The sequence below is a fragment of the Nilaparvata lugens genome, chromosome 6 (genome assembly GCF_014356525.2).
Source record: "Nilaparvata lugens isolate BPH chromosome 6, ASM1435652v1, whole genome shotgun sequence".
NCBI lineage: Eukaryota > Metazoa > Arthropoda > Insecta > Hemiptera > Delphacidae > Nilaparvata > Nilaparvata lugens.
Genome location: NC_052509.1, coordinates 1,656,766 through 1,669,769, shown reverse-complemented (window position 1 = coordinate 1,669,769; position 13,004 = coordinate 1,656,766). Strand labels below are relative to the sequence as shown.

The 13,004-nt window shown below is 31.9% G+C and overlaps 1 protein-coding gene across 1 annotated transcript in view; it reads left to right on the top strand.

Moving 5' to 3' along the window:
- Window positions 1-12,473, top strand: part of LOC111057612 — a 176,885-nt gene extending 164,412 nt beyond the window's left edge. Inside the window, exons 5-9 of the mRNA XM_039431326.1 lie at window positions 182-298; window positions 1,301-1,399; window positions 2,515-2,663; window positions 3,525-3,759; window positions 5,327-12,473. Of these exons, the coding sequence (XP_039287260.1) occupies window positions 182-298; window positions 1,301-1,399; window positions 2,515-2,663; window positions 3,525-3,759; window positions 5,327-5,614 (888 nt within the window). The 3' untranslated portion in view covers window positions 5,615-12,473. The remainder of the gene's footprint in view (window positions 1-181; window positions 299-1,300; window positions 1,400-2,514; window positions 2,664-3,524; window positions 3,760-5,326) is intronic.
- Window positions 12,474-13,004: the final 531 nt, after the last annotated feature.

The window sequence follows — 13,004 nt, the reverse complement described above, 5'->3', positions numbered from 1 at the left end:
AGTTCGCGTGGCATATAATCACGTGGCATATAATGCTTTAAAAGGTTTTTGTGCAACTGAGCCTATGTCTTTCTTTCAATAATAACTTATTTGTATGTTGCCTTTGCTAATATATTTTTAAATCTTTAGTTGTATTGTATTTAGTGTTTATATTTTGATGAATGTTATTTTTGTTTTTCAGTTGAAACTGCAGGCAGATGAGTCGGAAGTGACGCGACGCCGTCTGGAGCGAGCCAGGCATGACGTCGTGCGTCAAGTCACCGCCATTGTTGCTGAGAAGGACTCACTCGAACGGGAGGTCTGTCATAATCAACTAAATTTATTTTTATTTTACAAAAAATTCAATATTTATGAGTGGTGTGCTTATGGGATTATCATCATTGAATTTTTTTTTTTTTGTGAAAAATGAAAGTTTGAGTTGCAACCTTCTTTAACCTCAGATTTGTTCCAGCAATCAGTCTTCATAACTAAAATATGTGTAACGCTAGTTCGCCTCCATGGTGCACATTGGTTAACGCTAAATGAACTAGCAAATAATATGGCGGTCAGACAAACTTATGTTCTCCTAACCAAAAACAACACAACATCTCAAAGAAATTGGAATTATACAGTTTATATGTAGGCATTTGAGACTCATGAGCTTTATAAGTGTTGTGTATCTGCCATACGCTAAATGATAATATCATTGAAAGAAACTGAATATTTAATTTAATAATATTAACGAAAAGGACAAAACCTTCGTATCTTCTTTGCTAATGATTAGTGAGTAAAGTGAAGTGTGAGTAAAACTGAGTAAAGGGAGAATATTTTTTAGGTAACCGGGACCGACGCCTTATCGTCTCCTCCGAAAGACGGGGTGGCCGTATCTATGTGATTGTGCTGTGGTCAAAAACGTTTGCCCCGGTGGAGATTCGAACTCGGGTTCTCTTGTTGAATTGTAGTATTGACTAAATTTTTGTGTAATCTAATATCTAGTAATCTATATGTCTATATTCAATATCTTGGTATCTAATATCTATATGACAGTGATTGTTTTTGTGATATTTGCTCTTATGTACCTGACGATGTCCATGTATTTATTGTATAATGCTCATGACAGTAAAGATTGAATTGAATTACGGCATTAACTTTTTCCCTAGAGAGAAAACCTTTGCTTCAGTATTTACAATATAAAATAGTGAGAAATTAATAGCAATATGAATCTCAATTTCCATCTTAATTTTCAAATATCCTTCTAGATTGAAATGATTGATTGTTTGGAAATATTGCAGAATGATGAAAACTTGTTTGTTTTTTCCAGAACGAAAGGCTGAGGGAGGCTTTGAAAGATGTTGAACAGAGAGGTTACAGACACAGCTATCGACGATACAACATGAACGTACAGGGCTTGGAGAAGGAGGTAAGAATAATGTTCTTTTATAAATTTAATTTTTTGTGTAAGCCTTGTGCTAACCACTGCGATTCGCATAACGGTCACGGGAGCCGAAGGATTAAAAAATCAAATACAATTTTACAAAGGTGAAGGAAATTATTAGAAATTCAAAGATCCCTCAAGCTGTTGACAGTTTAGGCCAATGAGTTTAGACAGATTAAATAAAAATACTAAGAAATTGTCATAAACTCTTTATCAGAGATTGACAATGGTGTAACAACCGAAACCGGTGTGAGTATCAATAAATCTGGTTTTGACAATATGGTTTTTGACAATTTCTTAGTATTTTCATTTAATATGAATAATTACCACAATATCAACTTCTCAACCTCACAAAAAGTTTAGACAGAGTTTAATTTAATAAGTATAGTTCTAGATGAGATCAAATAAAAATTTATTGAAATTCTCTCGATCGATTCAAGAGAACAATAATGCTTGATATGTTTTTGAATTCAATTCATGCTAGGTTATTGAAAAAGTGTTGAAACAAATAAAGTTTGATGAATAGAATAGACTGTATTGAAAATTGATTCAACCATTGACCCACTTATTCTGACTCATATGTGTCTCAACTTCAGTTGGCCCTATTATCATTCTCCTATTCTACTTTCCTATTTGTTTTTGTTTATATGTCTTGAAATATTTGAAGTAAACCTAGTTTATTTGTTTGATGTTTCATTTGATCATCAGCATGCAGTTATGAAAGTTTGCGTTGCAACATTTCTTATATTAAAACTGAAAACGTTCTGGAAGACATTTACTTATTGTTTCATGCAGATATGATGAGGTAACAAATCATAAGTATACATCCTAGTCTATAATGGAACAAAAAAGTACCAACCTCTGTTACTTTCTTCTTGAATTTTTTAAATTAGAATCTCAATTTTGAATCACCAACAAGTACATGTACTCCTGCTTGATTTTTGTTCAGGCTGAATAATTTATTTGAAAAAATGAAGGGTACTAGGAGACAACTGATATAAGACATATCTTTACTCAACTTAGACAGTATCTTCACCCTATGGTACTAGTAACTCACTCTATGAAAACATTTATTTGCATTTTTCAAATTTACTTTGCAGGTGAGCAATTTGAAGCTGGTTGCCAAGCAGAGTGCCACACTGAACAGCCAACTGAAGAAAGGAATGAAACATCTGGCCATGTGCAGGCGAAGAAAGTGCTCGGTGTGTGCCTACACTAGGGCCACTTTCGGTGAATATGCTTCGTCAAGGTACAGTAGGCCTACCTATCTCAATTCTAATCTATGCATTCATCTATTCATCGATTGATACAATGAAAATCTACCTATACAAATCTTAGAAGCATTTATTCTCCTAGTTATAAGTAGATACTGGAATTATTTTTAGCATCATCTTTTAATTTCTTTATCTTTTCTAGCCAATACATTATATCAACGACTTAGAGGCGACACAGCGCTAGAATTTTGAAATCTGGCAGCCGACGGCTGAATGCCTAATTTAGCATGGGGTAAAAATCTTACTACACTATTACAAGCTTCATAAGAGGACTTCATACATACAGTACATGTATTACGCAGTTTAACAACAAACTTTGCAAACTAGCAAATGACTTTAAAATTTGTGTAGGTAACAGGTAGCAAGGTTGTAGGCTATGTTGCAGCAAGCTTTTTGCAAAAAACTATAGGTAATTGAGATACTGTATAATTATTATGATTAATTTAGGTTGAATTACTTATGTTCATAGATGTAAGAGTGTTATGTGCATCATGGGACTAATGCAACTAAGAAAGACATTGGACTAAGTAGGAGGTAACTAAGTTACTTCTTCTCCCTCTGGTAAATTGTAATCCTCGGCTGTTCCCTTCAGGGAGAAAAATTTGCTGTGTAGTCCCTAGATACACAAATAACTACAGTTTTAAAAACGGCAATAGCTACAAGAAAAGAAAAGTTCGTCCATGCACGAGCCGCAGGCGAGTATGGAACAGTTTCATGAGTGTATCGAATTTTTATTGAAATGAAATTGTGTTGGAATGCGGAAAATTTCTATCGAAATGAGATTGTGCTGAAATGAGGTTAATTTTTATTGAAATTAATTTGTGTTGTTTTTTCAGTGGCAACCGCGGCAAACTGTTCTCGTGCTTCCAAGCGCCGTTCGGCGAGATGCGCAAACGCGGCGGCAGTCGCGTGGGAGGGGGCGCGACATTCTACGACACTGAGGAGTCGCTGAGCGATCGTCTGTCGCAACTGTCGCTGCCCACGGCTGGTGGCTCACCCTCCTCGCGGCCTTCCTCCCACTACCTGCCATCGCCCCTCCTACCTCTCCAGCATATCTCCTACATCGATGAGGTATGCACATAACTGTATCTATGTATTCTGAATAGTTGGACATGAATGGTATTTCAACCATTAATTCACACTATTTCAAAAGATAGACCTAAAAGTGTCACAACAACTGAAACCGTTTTCTTATTTTTTATTTACTTGATTATCTATTTACAATGACAATCGTTTTCAAAAAAGAATTACAACATGAAAACACTGTTAAATATTGTCAATTCCACTTTTCATTTAAGCTCTGTCCTGCAGTTTTGAGGCTTTTCCAGTCACACTACTCATTGCGGCAGAGTCACAATGAAACACTAATGGCTGTCATTCTGTCAATGTGTGAAACATGCCCAAGAAAACCAACCATTTTCATGCCCAGAAAAGTAGAAATTCACTGGAATGCTTGGTTGGCTTGTGACCAGAAATCAAGTGTCCGAATTGTATCTGAATATAAATACATTATTAAGGGATAAAGGCTTCTATTTTATCAGGAATCATAGCTGAGACACCAAGTGTCCGAATCAGTTGCGTGGCATTAATTCTTATGGAACTTGTTAGTTCTTACATGACTTTTACACTAGGGACACCAGATCTGGGACTTCACTGGTGTCCGAGAAAACGAGAATCATCGCAGGGCATTAAACAGAAATTCTGTTATTACACACGGATACTACAAGTGTCTCACTAGTCTTTTCTTCAGGGCTACTTTTAATATTGATTAAAAATATAAATCTCAGTACCCTTTTAAATTATTTTGTCACAACATGTTTCGGATATTAATGCCAATTCAAGTGAAAATGGCATTAATGACCGAAACATGTTCTGACAAAATAATTTAAAAGGGTACTGAGATTTATATTTTTATCTAAGTGTCTCACTTGTATCTTAGCCTAGTGCCCTAATCTAATAAAAACTTAAGGCTTCAGTGGATGAGACATTCTGTCGTATGTGCTATGTCAAGATCCTGTGTATCCCAACTGCTGGAATCTGTGTCCGATTTCGGAACTGTTCGGGCGTTCAAGTCGTATGCAGTGTTAGCAGCTTAGCACACTCAATTTCAGTGCTTTGGGATCTGTCGTGTGTTCCTTTACGACAGAATAAAGTGCTTAAACTTTGGAGCCTAAAACTGAATTCTCACATATCAATATCAGTTAACGTGACCCATTCAGTGAAAATATTATTCACATGAATTTCAATGGGATTATTCATACTCAGCCCGGCAGAAGGTGTGTGAATAGTCCTATTAGAACGTATAGAAATAATATTTTCTTGTACCGGACACGTTCACTGATACTGATGTGTGGAAATCCAGCTTAATGATCCAACATGTAGCTAAGAAGAAGAAGAAGAATGCTGATAAAACCATTGAAAATATTTATTATTATTTATTTATTAAGATAGAGAGAACGTATCATTAAAATGATTGGGGAAGGACCAACAGGCACAGTCCAAAACTGATCCTTCCCCGTATTTTAATTAATACACTAGTCCAAAAAGAAGGTTATGTTTCATTCACTTGTGAATCTGGGTCACATTTTCAGTTCTGTACATTAACTACTGTTTTCATACAAGACTTTGCCCACTCTAGGTGACGTCATCAAGCGACGAGGAGGAAGAGGAAGAAGAGGAGGAGGAGTGTCGTTACGCCCCAACCGACGCGTCGACGACATCCTCAGCGCCACACGCCTTCTCCTCGGACTCTGGCTTCTCGTCGGAGCTGTGCGAGAGTGCGGCTGCGGCCACACCGGGCGGCCACAACCGGTCGCTGCAGCGCGCCACCAAGTGGACATCCTCTTTCCGCAAGCTCATCCGCCGCGTCAGCAAGAAAACGCCCAACAGCTCTGCCTCGTCGTCTTCGCTGCCCAACGCCACATGATTCGAGACCACCCTGTAGATACAGGAGCAAGTAAAACGTCGTGTATTGTTTCAAAAACATTATATGAGATCATTTCATGGATACAGGAGCTAAACAGTATTATCGAATACTGTTGTGAATCATTTCAAAAATACATTCCTCGATTTGTTTCATTATTCGAAACTCCCTGTAGATACAGGAACAAAACTCCCTGTTGTGAATTGTTTCAAAAACATATGACATCACTCTGTAGATACAGGAGCAAAACTGTTAAGAAATGTTGAATACTGTTTTGAATTGTTTGAAAAACATTCCTTGATTGGTTACATGATACGAGACCATCCTGTGGATATCTTAGCAAAACTGCTAAGTAATATCAGAAAATAGCTATACATTGTTTATCCTATGGTAATATTGTATAATATTGTGAATTGTTTAAAAAACATAAATGAGCTACAAAACACTCTATAGATACAGGAGCAAAAATGCTAACTAACATTCAATACAAATGTGAATTGTTTGAAAAACATTCCTTGATTTGTTACATGATTCCACACCAGCCTGTAGATACAGGAACTAAACTTCTAAGTAGTGATGAATAACTGCTAAGTAACATTCTATACAGTTCTGAATTGTTTGAAAAGCATTCATTGATTTGTTGTTTCATTATCTGAGATTTCTCTGTTGATACAGGAGAAAAATTTCTATGTAATATTGAATACTGTAGTGAATTGTTTGAAAAACATTCCTTGATTTCTAGTTGCATTGTTTGAAAACCTGTAGATACATGAGGAAAACTGATAAGTAACATTGAATACTTATTATCTAAATACTTTTTAGATCTTGATTATTCTATGAAATAGAAACTTGTTTGGTGTTTAGAATCAGTTTTAATACAGCACTTTCACTTGAATGAAATATTGAATTGGTACATGAATCTGTTTAGTTACAGAATCAATCCTGATAGAGTATTTTCACTTGGATAAACTTTTGAAATATCCTGTGATTCTAATTGTTTAGATTCTGATACTTGTTTAAAGAATACATTCTTTAGTGTTCGAAATCAATTCTAAGAGAGGAAATACCATTAATAAACATTCCATTTAATGATTTTTCCAACTTAATTTTCAAATAACATTACAAATACTTGTTTATGTTCATTTCATTGATATGATGAATTTCTATTTGAATGGATTACTGCAATAATTATTATTTTCATGATTTACTCATTTGCTTACTATTTGTATTATTGATGTTTTGGGTTTGTATTTGGGAATCACTTGGTCTGATTGATCATTCCTTCTAATATTTTTTTTTGTTTCCTGTGAACTATTTGAAACAATTTTGTATTAAATTTGTCATCTCTGTTGCACAATGAAAATTTAACTGGTTTGTTTAAACGACAACATAGGGGTTCTCTGCTCGAACTTTCAATGTGAATTAGTTATTGATTATTTCTTTTGAAATAACTGTTTTTCCATGAAATCTCATGGATTATTTCATGAATCTGATCTATACATTCCTTTTAGATGAAAACACTGTTTTCTTATGAATTATTCCTCTGACTAATATTATTGTCGATAGAAATTTTTTGGCTTGGAAATTATTGAAAATATAATATTTTAATGATTTATTCCCTGAAAATATACGCAGTTTTATGCTCGTTAATTCGGTAATGAGAATTCAATAATATTGATGAAAATATATTAAACTCTACAAAATATCTACTTATTGCTCATGATATAATTATTACAAATTACAAACATAAGTAATCGTATCTCAGATACTATTTCAACTAGAACCTAACTTATAGTTGAATATTACTACAAACTTCAGAATACAAGAAAATTAAGAAATGTCAGTACAAAAAAAAATAAATATATATAGAAGGCTTAAACCAAAATTTTAAACGCAAACATTAAAATGTATTATACTTTTTACATTTCAATCGAATTATTGTAGATTCTACCAATAATTGAAATTCGAGAATAGACTACGAAATAGACTTTTGAATTCAAAATGATTATTAAAAGATTAAACACGTTTTATGATACCCGAGGGTTGATCTTAAATCATAAAAGTCTTCCACCTGCTAGTGAATTAAATTAATTAAACTAGTATTTTCAATCGACAGTTTTAATATCAATTGAATAATTATCATGAAACATGTCAATATATATTATGACATGCATTATATTTACAATAATAAATATATCATCAACTGAATTATGAGTGATTAGTATAAGTAAATGTAAATTGTACATCACCATTACTCAATTATGCGATCATAAATGTATGAAACTGACATAGTTATAAACAAAAATGTTTTAGTGCTATTTGTTCCAGTTTGAAAGTCAATATTGTTGATTACTCTTGATTATGTGCATAAATAAGATCTAACAATGAATTATTCACAAAATGACTTCGAAACATAGATCATACATTTCATGAAGACCTTTGACATAGATTTCTGTATTGAATCTAGTGTGGTCCAGTGATATGTGACCTGGGTTCGAGTCCTGGCTTGGTTTGGCATTCCACTCTTATTCCTTCATAACAAAAATAACGCTCAAATCTCATGATAGCCGTGAAACATCACCACTAAATTTTATAGGTATCATTAGTTGAAGATTCAAATCATAAGCTAGTGATTTTGAGCTTGCTTATAAATGCTAAATGCCTTTTAGAGTGACAGACTGAAACATGAAACGTTTTTACATTAAGCCCATGGATCTTTCATTTGTTGAACACCAGCAAGCGTACGACTGAAAATGCTGATTGCTTTACTACAAATCGTGGGAATAAATTGTGAAACGTATCGGCTAGGATAATAGATGTTGTATAACATCTTACAACTTATATCTCTGGTCTTGTTAGCCAATGTTGCCCCTGGGATAAGATGTCTTATTTGTATCAAGGCTATTTGTTTCTCATTCCTATGAATATAATCATGAAGATTAATAAATTCTTAATTGTTGAGAACGGTAAGTAATCTCAACTATTGAATAAGGAAGAGTAGAAATCGGAGCCCACATAACTCAAATGATAAACTAAAAGCTTCAATGATAAATTTATTCAATATCATTCCAGAGTTAAAATACGAGGATATTTTAATCTAATGTTTGCTTACATTTTCTCTTTTACAACATCATACACTTGTCTCAAGTTTTGCCAATTCCAGTTGCGTCTTAAGGCACTGGGTCCTTAAACCTTAAGGCTTTTTTGTTGAACAAAATCTCAAGAAGGGTAAAGGCTAAAGGTTCAAGAAGGGCAAATCATTAATAATGAATCAAATGAGATATAAAATTCTATAATATTTAAAAATATTACACTAAAATACTATAGATAACTACTTAAGTGGAAAATAAAAGATTAAAATTCAAATTTCACAAAATAAAAAAGTTCGGAATTACTGTTTTCATGATGGACATATCGTGTTGTTTGCTTAATGTAGAGATCCTCATAGAAATTTTATAGATGTCTTAGATCAATTTCCTTATCTAAAAAATAAGAAGGATTAAACTCAAATATGTCAACTGTAAATTCTCTAATGTTATATCAATTGAAGATAGTAATATTACTTGAAAGTAATAACTGCACATGAGTAATTTTAAAAGCAGAGAAGTCTCAAAGTTTTGAATAATTTTTGTAGGAGCCAGCATAAAGGAATGTTATTTTCTTAATCGTAATTAAATTTACTAATAATTAATACATTATTTTTGGATATGAAAAATACAAACAGTTACAATAGTATCATCTAAGGATCATTTTGATCTAGGAAATAATACTAGGGTAAAAACATTCATTCCAATCACCTTTTGTAACTAGCGGATTTATTGATACTAGTTGAAAGTGAAGCCAGGGTCTGAATTATCCTGTGCAAAAGTAGCCTACTATAGATTCGTCAAACGTTAGTGGCTTAACAATTTATTACTGGTATTATAAATCTACAAGAAATATTTTGAAAATATCAACGAAAATAATGTTACATCCCTTTCAAATGATAATGACAAGTATCTAATAGATATAAATATAAAACCTAGATATACCAAACTTAGGTAGTTTATAATCATATCATAATAAATCGAATTATTCAAATAGTAAAATATTTGAATGAATTGTAAAAACATTTCACTACCCCATTAAAAGTAATAAATACTACAAACAGAAAATTGGTTTGGACTTCTTTTATTGTTTTATTGACTGCAAACTGCAATACACGCTAACATGCAATAAACAAGACTAGAGTATATACATCTAAAATTACTCGAAATAAAATGAAAAATATGCTAAAAATGATAGAAATAACGAATCTTTGATATAAATAAAACTTATTATTTCTGTGTATGAAAAATAAACACAAATTTTAAGTATCAATTTCTCTTTAATGCTATCAAGTAAGTAAATAGAGAACAGTGTTACGAGTATATAGTATCATGTAACTCAAGATTAACTCAAATTCCTAAAATAATAATCTAATGTTAAATACTTACATAATCTACTCAGATACTATATTCGTATTCAAAGTTCTCCACTTTCATTGATACCATTTATTTGAACTATTGTTGAATGAAATGAAGGCTAGCACTCAAGTTTCAACTCATGCTTGCGTGCTTGCCTATACTTTTGACATTTTGCTTCTCTAAAATGTTTGTTTTAAATGTTATTTCCGTAGTATTAAAAGTTACAGTATTCGATGAAATGGGTTTCTGTAATTGGTGTGTTTTGAGCATTTATGAATGAGCATAATAATGATTTTGTATCCTTGTAAATGTGTGTAAAAATGTAGGTACTAATTTTGGGACTACTCTGTTTCTATCAGATATGGTGTTGTATCTATTTCAATTTTTGTAAATTTTGTAAATACACTCATTGTTGTGGATAATGTACTTATTAAAATATTAGTTCATGTTTACTTTGAAATTCATGAAATGTGCCAAGTAATGTTCCATGCTCAGTGTTATATTTATCCTAATGATTGCCATTATACCTGAGTAGTTTTTCATTTATATCAAAATTGTATTTTCCTTTCTACTTGGAACCGGTTTTATATCAACCTATTCAATATATGTAGATACGTACATATTTAGAAGGTTTTATCACGTGTTAAAATTTATTTTGGGACCATAAATTTAACTTATCTTGGAGTAGTGAAAAGCTTTAAAAATATTAACGTAAAGTGACGGGGTTTTTAACTGTATGTGTCTATTGAATGTTATAAAGGATAAGAAAGGATGTGTTGTCGTATAATACTCATTAGTCTTCTAATTTATAAAAATCGACTATTGATAGTATTGATTCTGTGAATTATTATGATTTTCATGATAGAAATCTAGATGAAGTTATGTTTTTGAACCTCCCAATAAATAATTTGAAATTTTCTTTTCAGTTATGAAAATTAATTTATTCGTGAAAGTATAAATTATCAACTTTTGTGATTCTGTCAGTGTGATGATTTGTTGTAGCATACTTCATTCAACTCAGAAAATGAACGAACTCAAGAAAAATATAATATTTGAAGGAGTAACAGGGTGATTGATTGTATTCGAGGATATGATTATAGGTACCTACGTAATTTGATTGTAACAATCAAGCTAGTGTAAGATATGTAAAGCCACAAAATTATTCCTATCAAATTCCGTTATTCATCACAAATTATAATATAACTGTACAAAATTAATGTATTTTGAAGCATAAAAATATACGAAGTAATGTATACATGTATGAACTATACTTGATTTATACTTTCATTTCAGAAGCTGTTCACAATATTACTCATTATTCATGAACTATCAAACGCCTAATTCTATTTACAGCTTCCAATATGATTTTTAACTCTAAACTTCCTATTATTGTTATTGTTAATTGTTGCTCAAATTCTAAAACTCTGTTACTAAATTCATTTTTGTTAAACTTGTTTAATTCTTCTTTTTTTTTGATTCTTGATTGCATTCAGAACTAACTAAAACTAAGAAGCTAAGAACTATCGTTCATCAATAAAATATTGTTTAAATTCGAGTATTTAATGTTTTTTTACATAATTTTTTCAACTTCGACGAATCAAGAGCTCATTGTCTCTGATTCTCTCAATTTTGTTGAGAGATTCAGAAGTTTATTATTTCGTGAGAAGTTTTCCAAATTACAGATTTGATCTAGTGCTACTAAGAAGGATTCGTTTCACCATAAACGGCTCATAAATTGATGAGCTGTTTTGTGGTTATGAAAGTAGTTTATGATATTATAATGCACAGTATTTGATGTCCGTGGTGTACCAGTGTGTTGAAGATTTCAATTTCACAAATCTTTATTATTGGTCTCCTGTAATCAATTTCTAATTTGTTCCAATCCAAAAATTTTTTATCACTTATTAAATCTCCAACATATTTTTCCCCCAAATTAACCCGTCCACTATTATTATTTTATAATGTACTGTTTCCTTTCACTTCCTTGTTTAACTTACTTTGTTATTCAGCCCATTCCTTGTAATTAAACTAGTTTATGGTCTTGGGTTTGTATGTATATATATTATCTTTTTTATTGTAGACTATTTCCGATAAATTGTTTCGGTAAAATAATACTAATTCCACAGTCTAAAAACTATCAAATTGAATTTTGAAACTATAAATAATATGTTCTAGACTGATTTACTTAAGATGATGCAGTGTAGAAAAACGTTTTATTGTAAGTATTGAACAAATCAAATTGTGCTATAATTAGTTCCTTATTAAATAAATAATTAGAACAAATTTAATTTCCAATGTTTATAAGGAAACAGATTTAAATAGTGTTATTCACATTGTTAACATGAAAAATTCCATACACTATTGTATTGTATAGATGTAGAGTATTATTAACTAGTTAATAAAATGTATTGATTGGATTCTTGGATAATGTTTTGTGTCTTTACCTTAACCTTACTGTAGTTACTTTGATAAATTATATTAATATTAATTTCTTTAACGTTTATGTCCAAAATAATACCGTAGCTTGCAAGCTTGACTGTTTGTTGCTAGATGGATCTTGTGAAACTGTTGTAATTAAGAAAATTACTTGTTTTCATAATGCAGCGTCATAAAGAAAGTATTGTAAATTAAAAATAATTTCCTGTAGAAGGTGAGGTGTAGAATTCATGGTTTAGATTCAAATGGTGAACAGTCGAATTTCATGGTGTAGAATTAGATTCATCTTATTTGAATTGATTCAATTCTAATGTAGATCATAATAATTCTTATATCATAATATGCCATTCACCAGCAGGGGAAGTACTGTCCCGACTTTTCAGCTCTTCATTGTATCTTGTGTGTATTGTCTCTCTGGGAGATTGCAAAGTAATTGCTCTTACAACTACAATTTCAACAAGCACTTATCTCCGCTATCACTCCATTCCATTTCTTCAATTCAATTCCTTCTT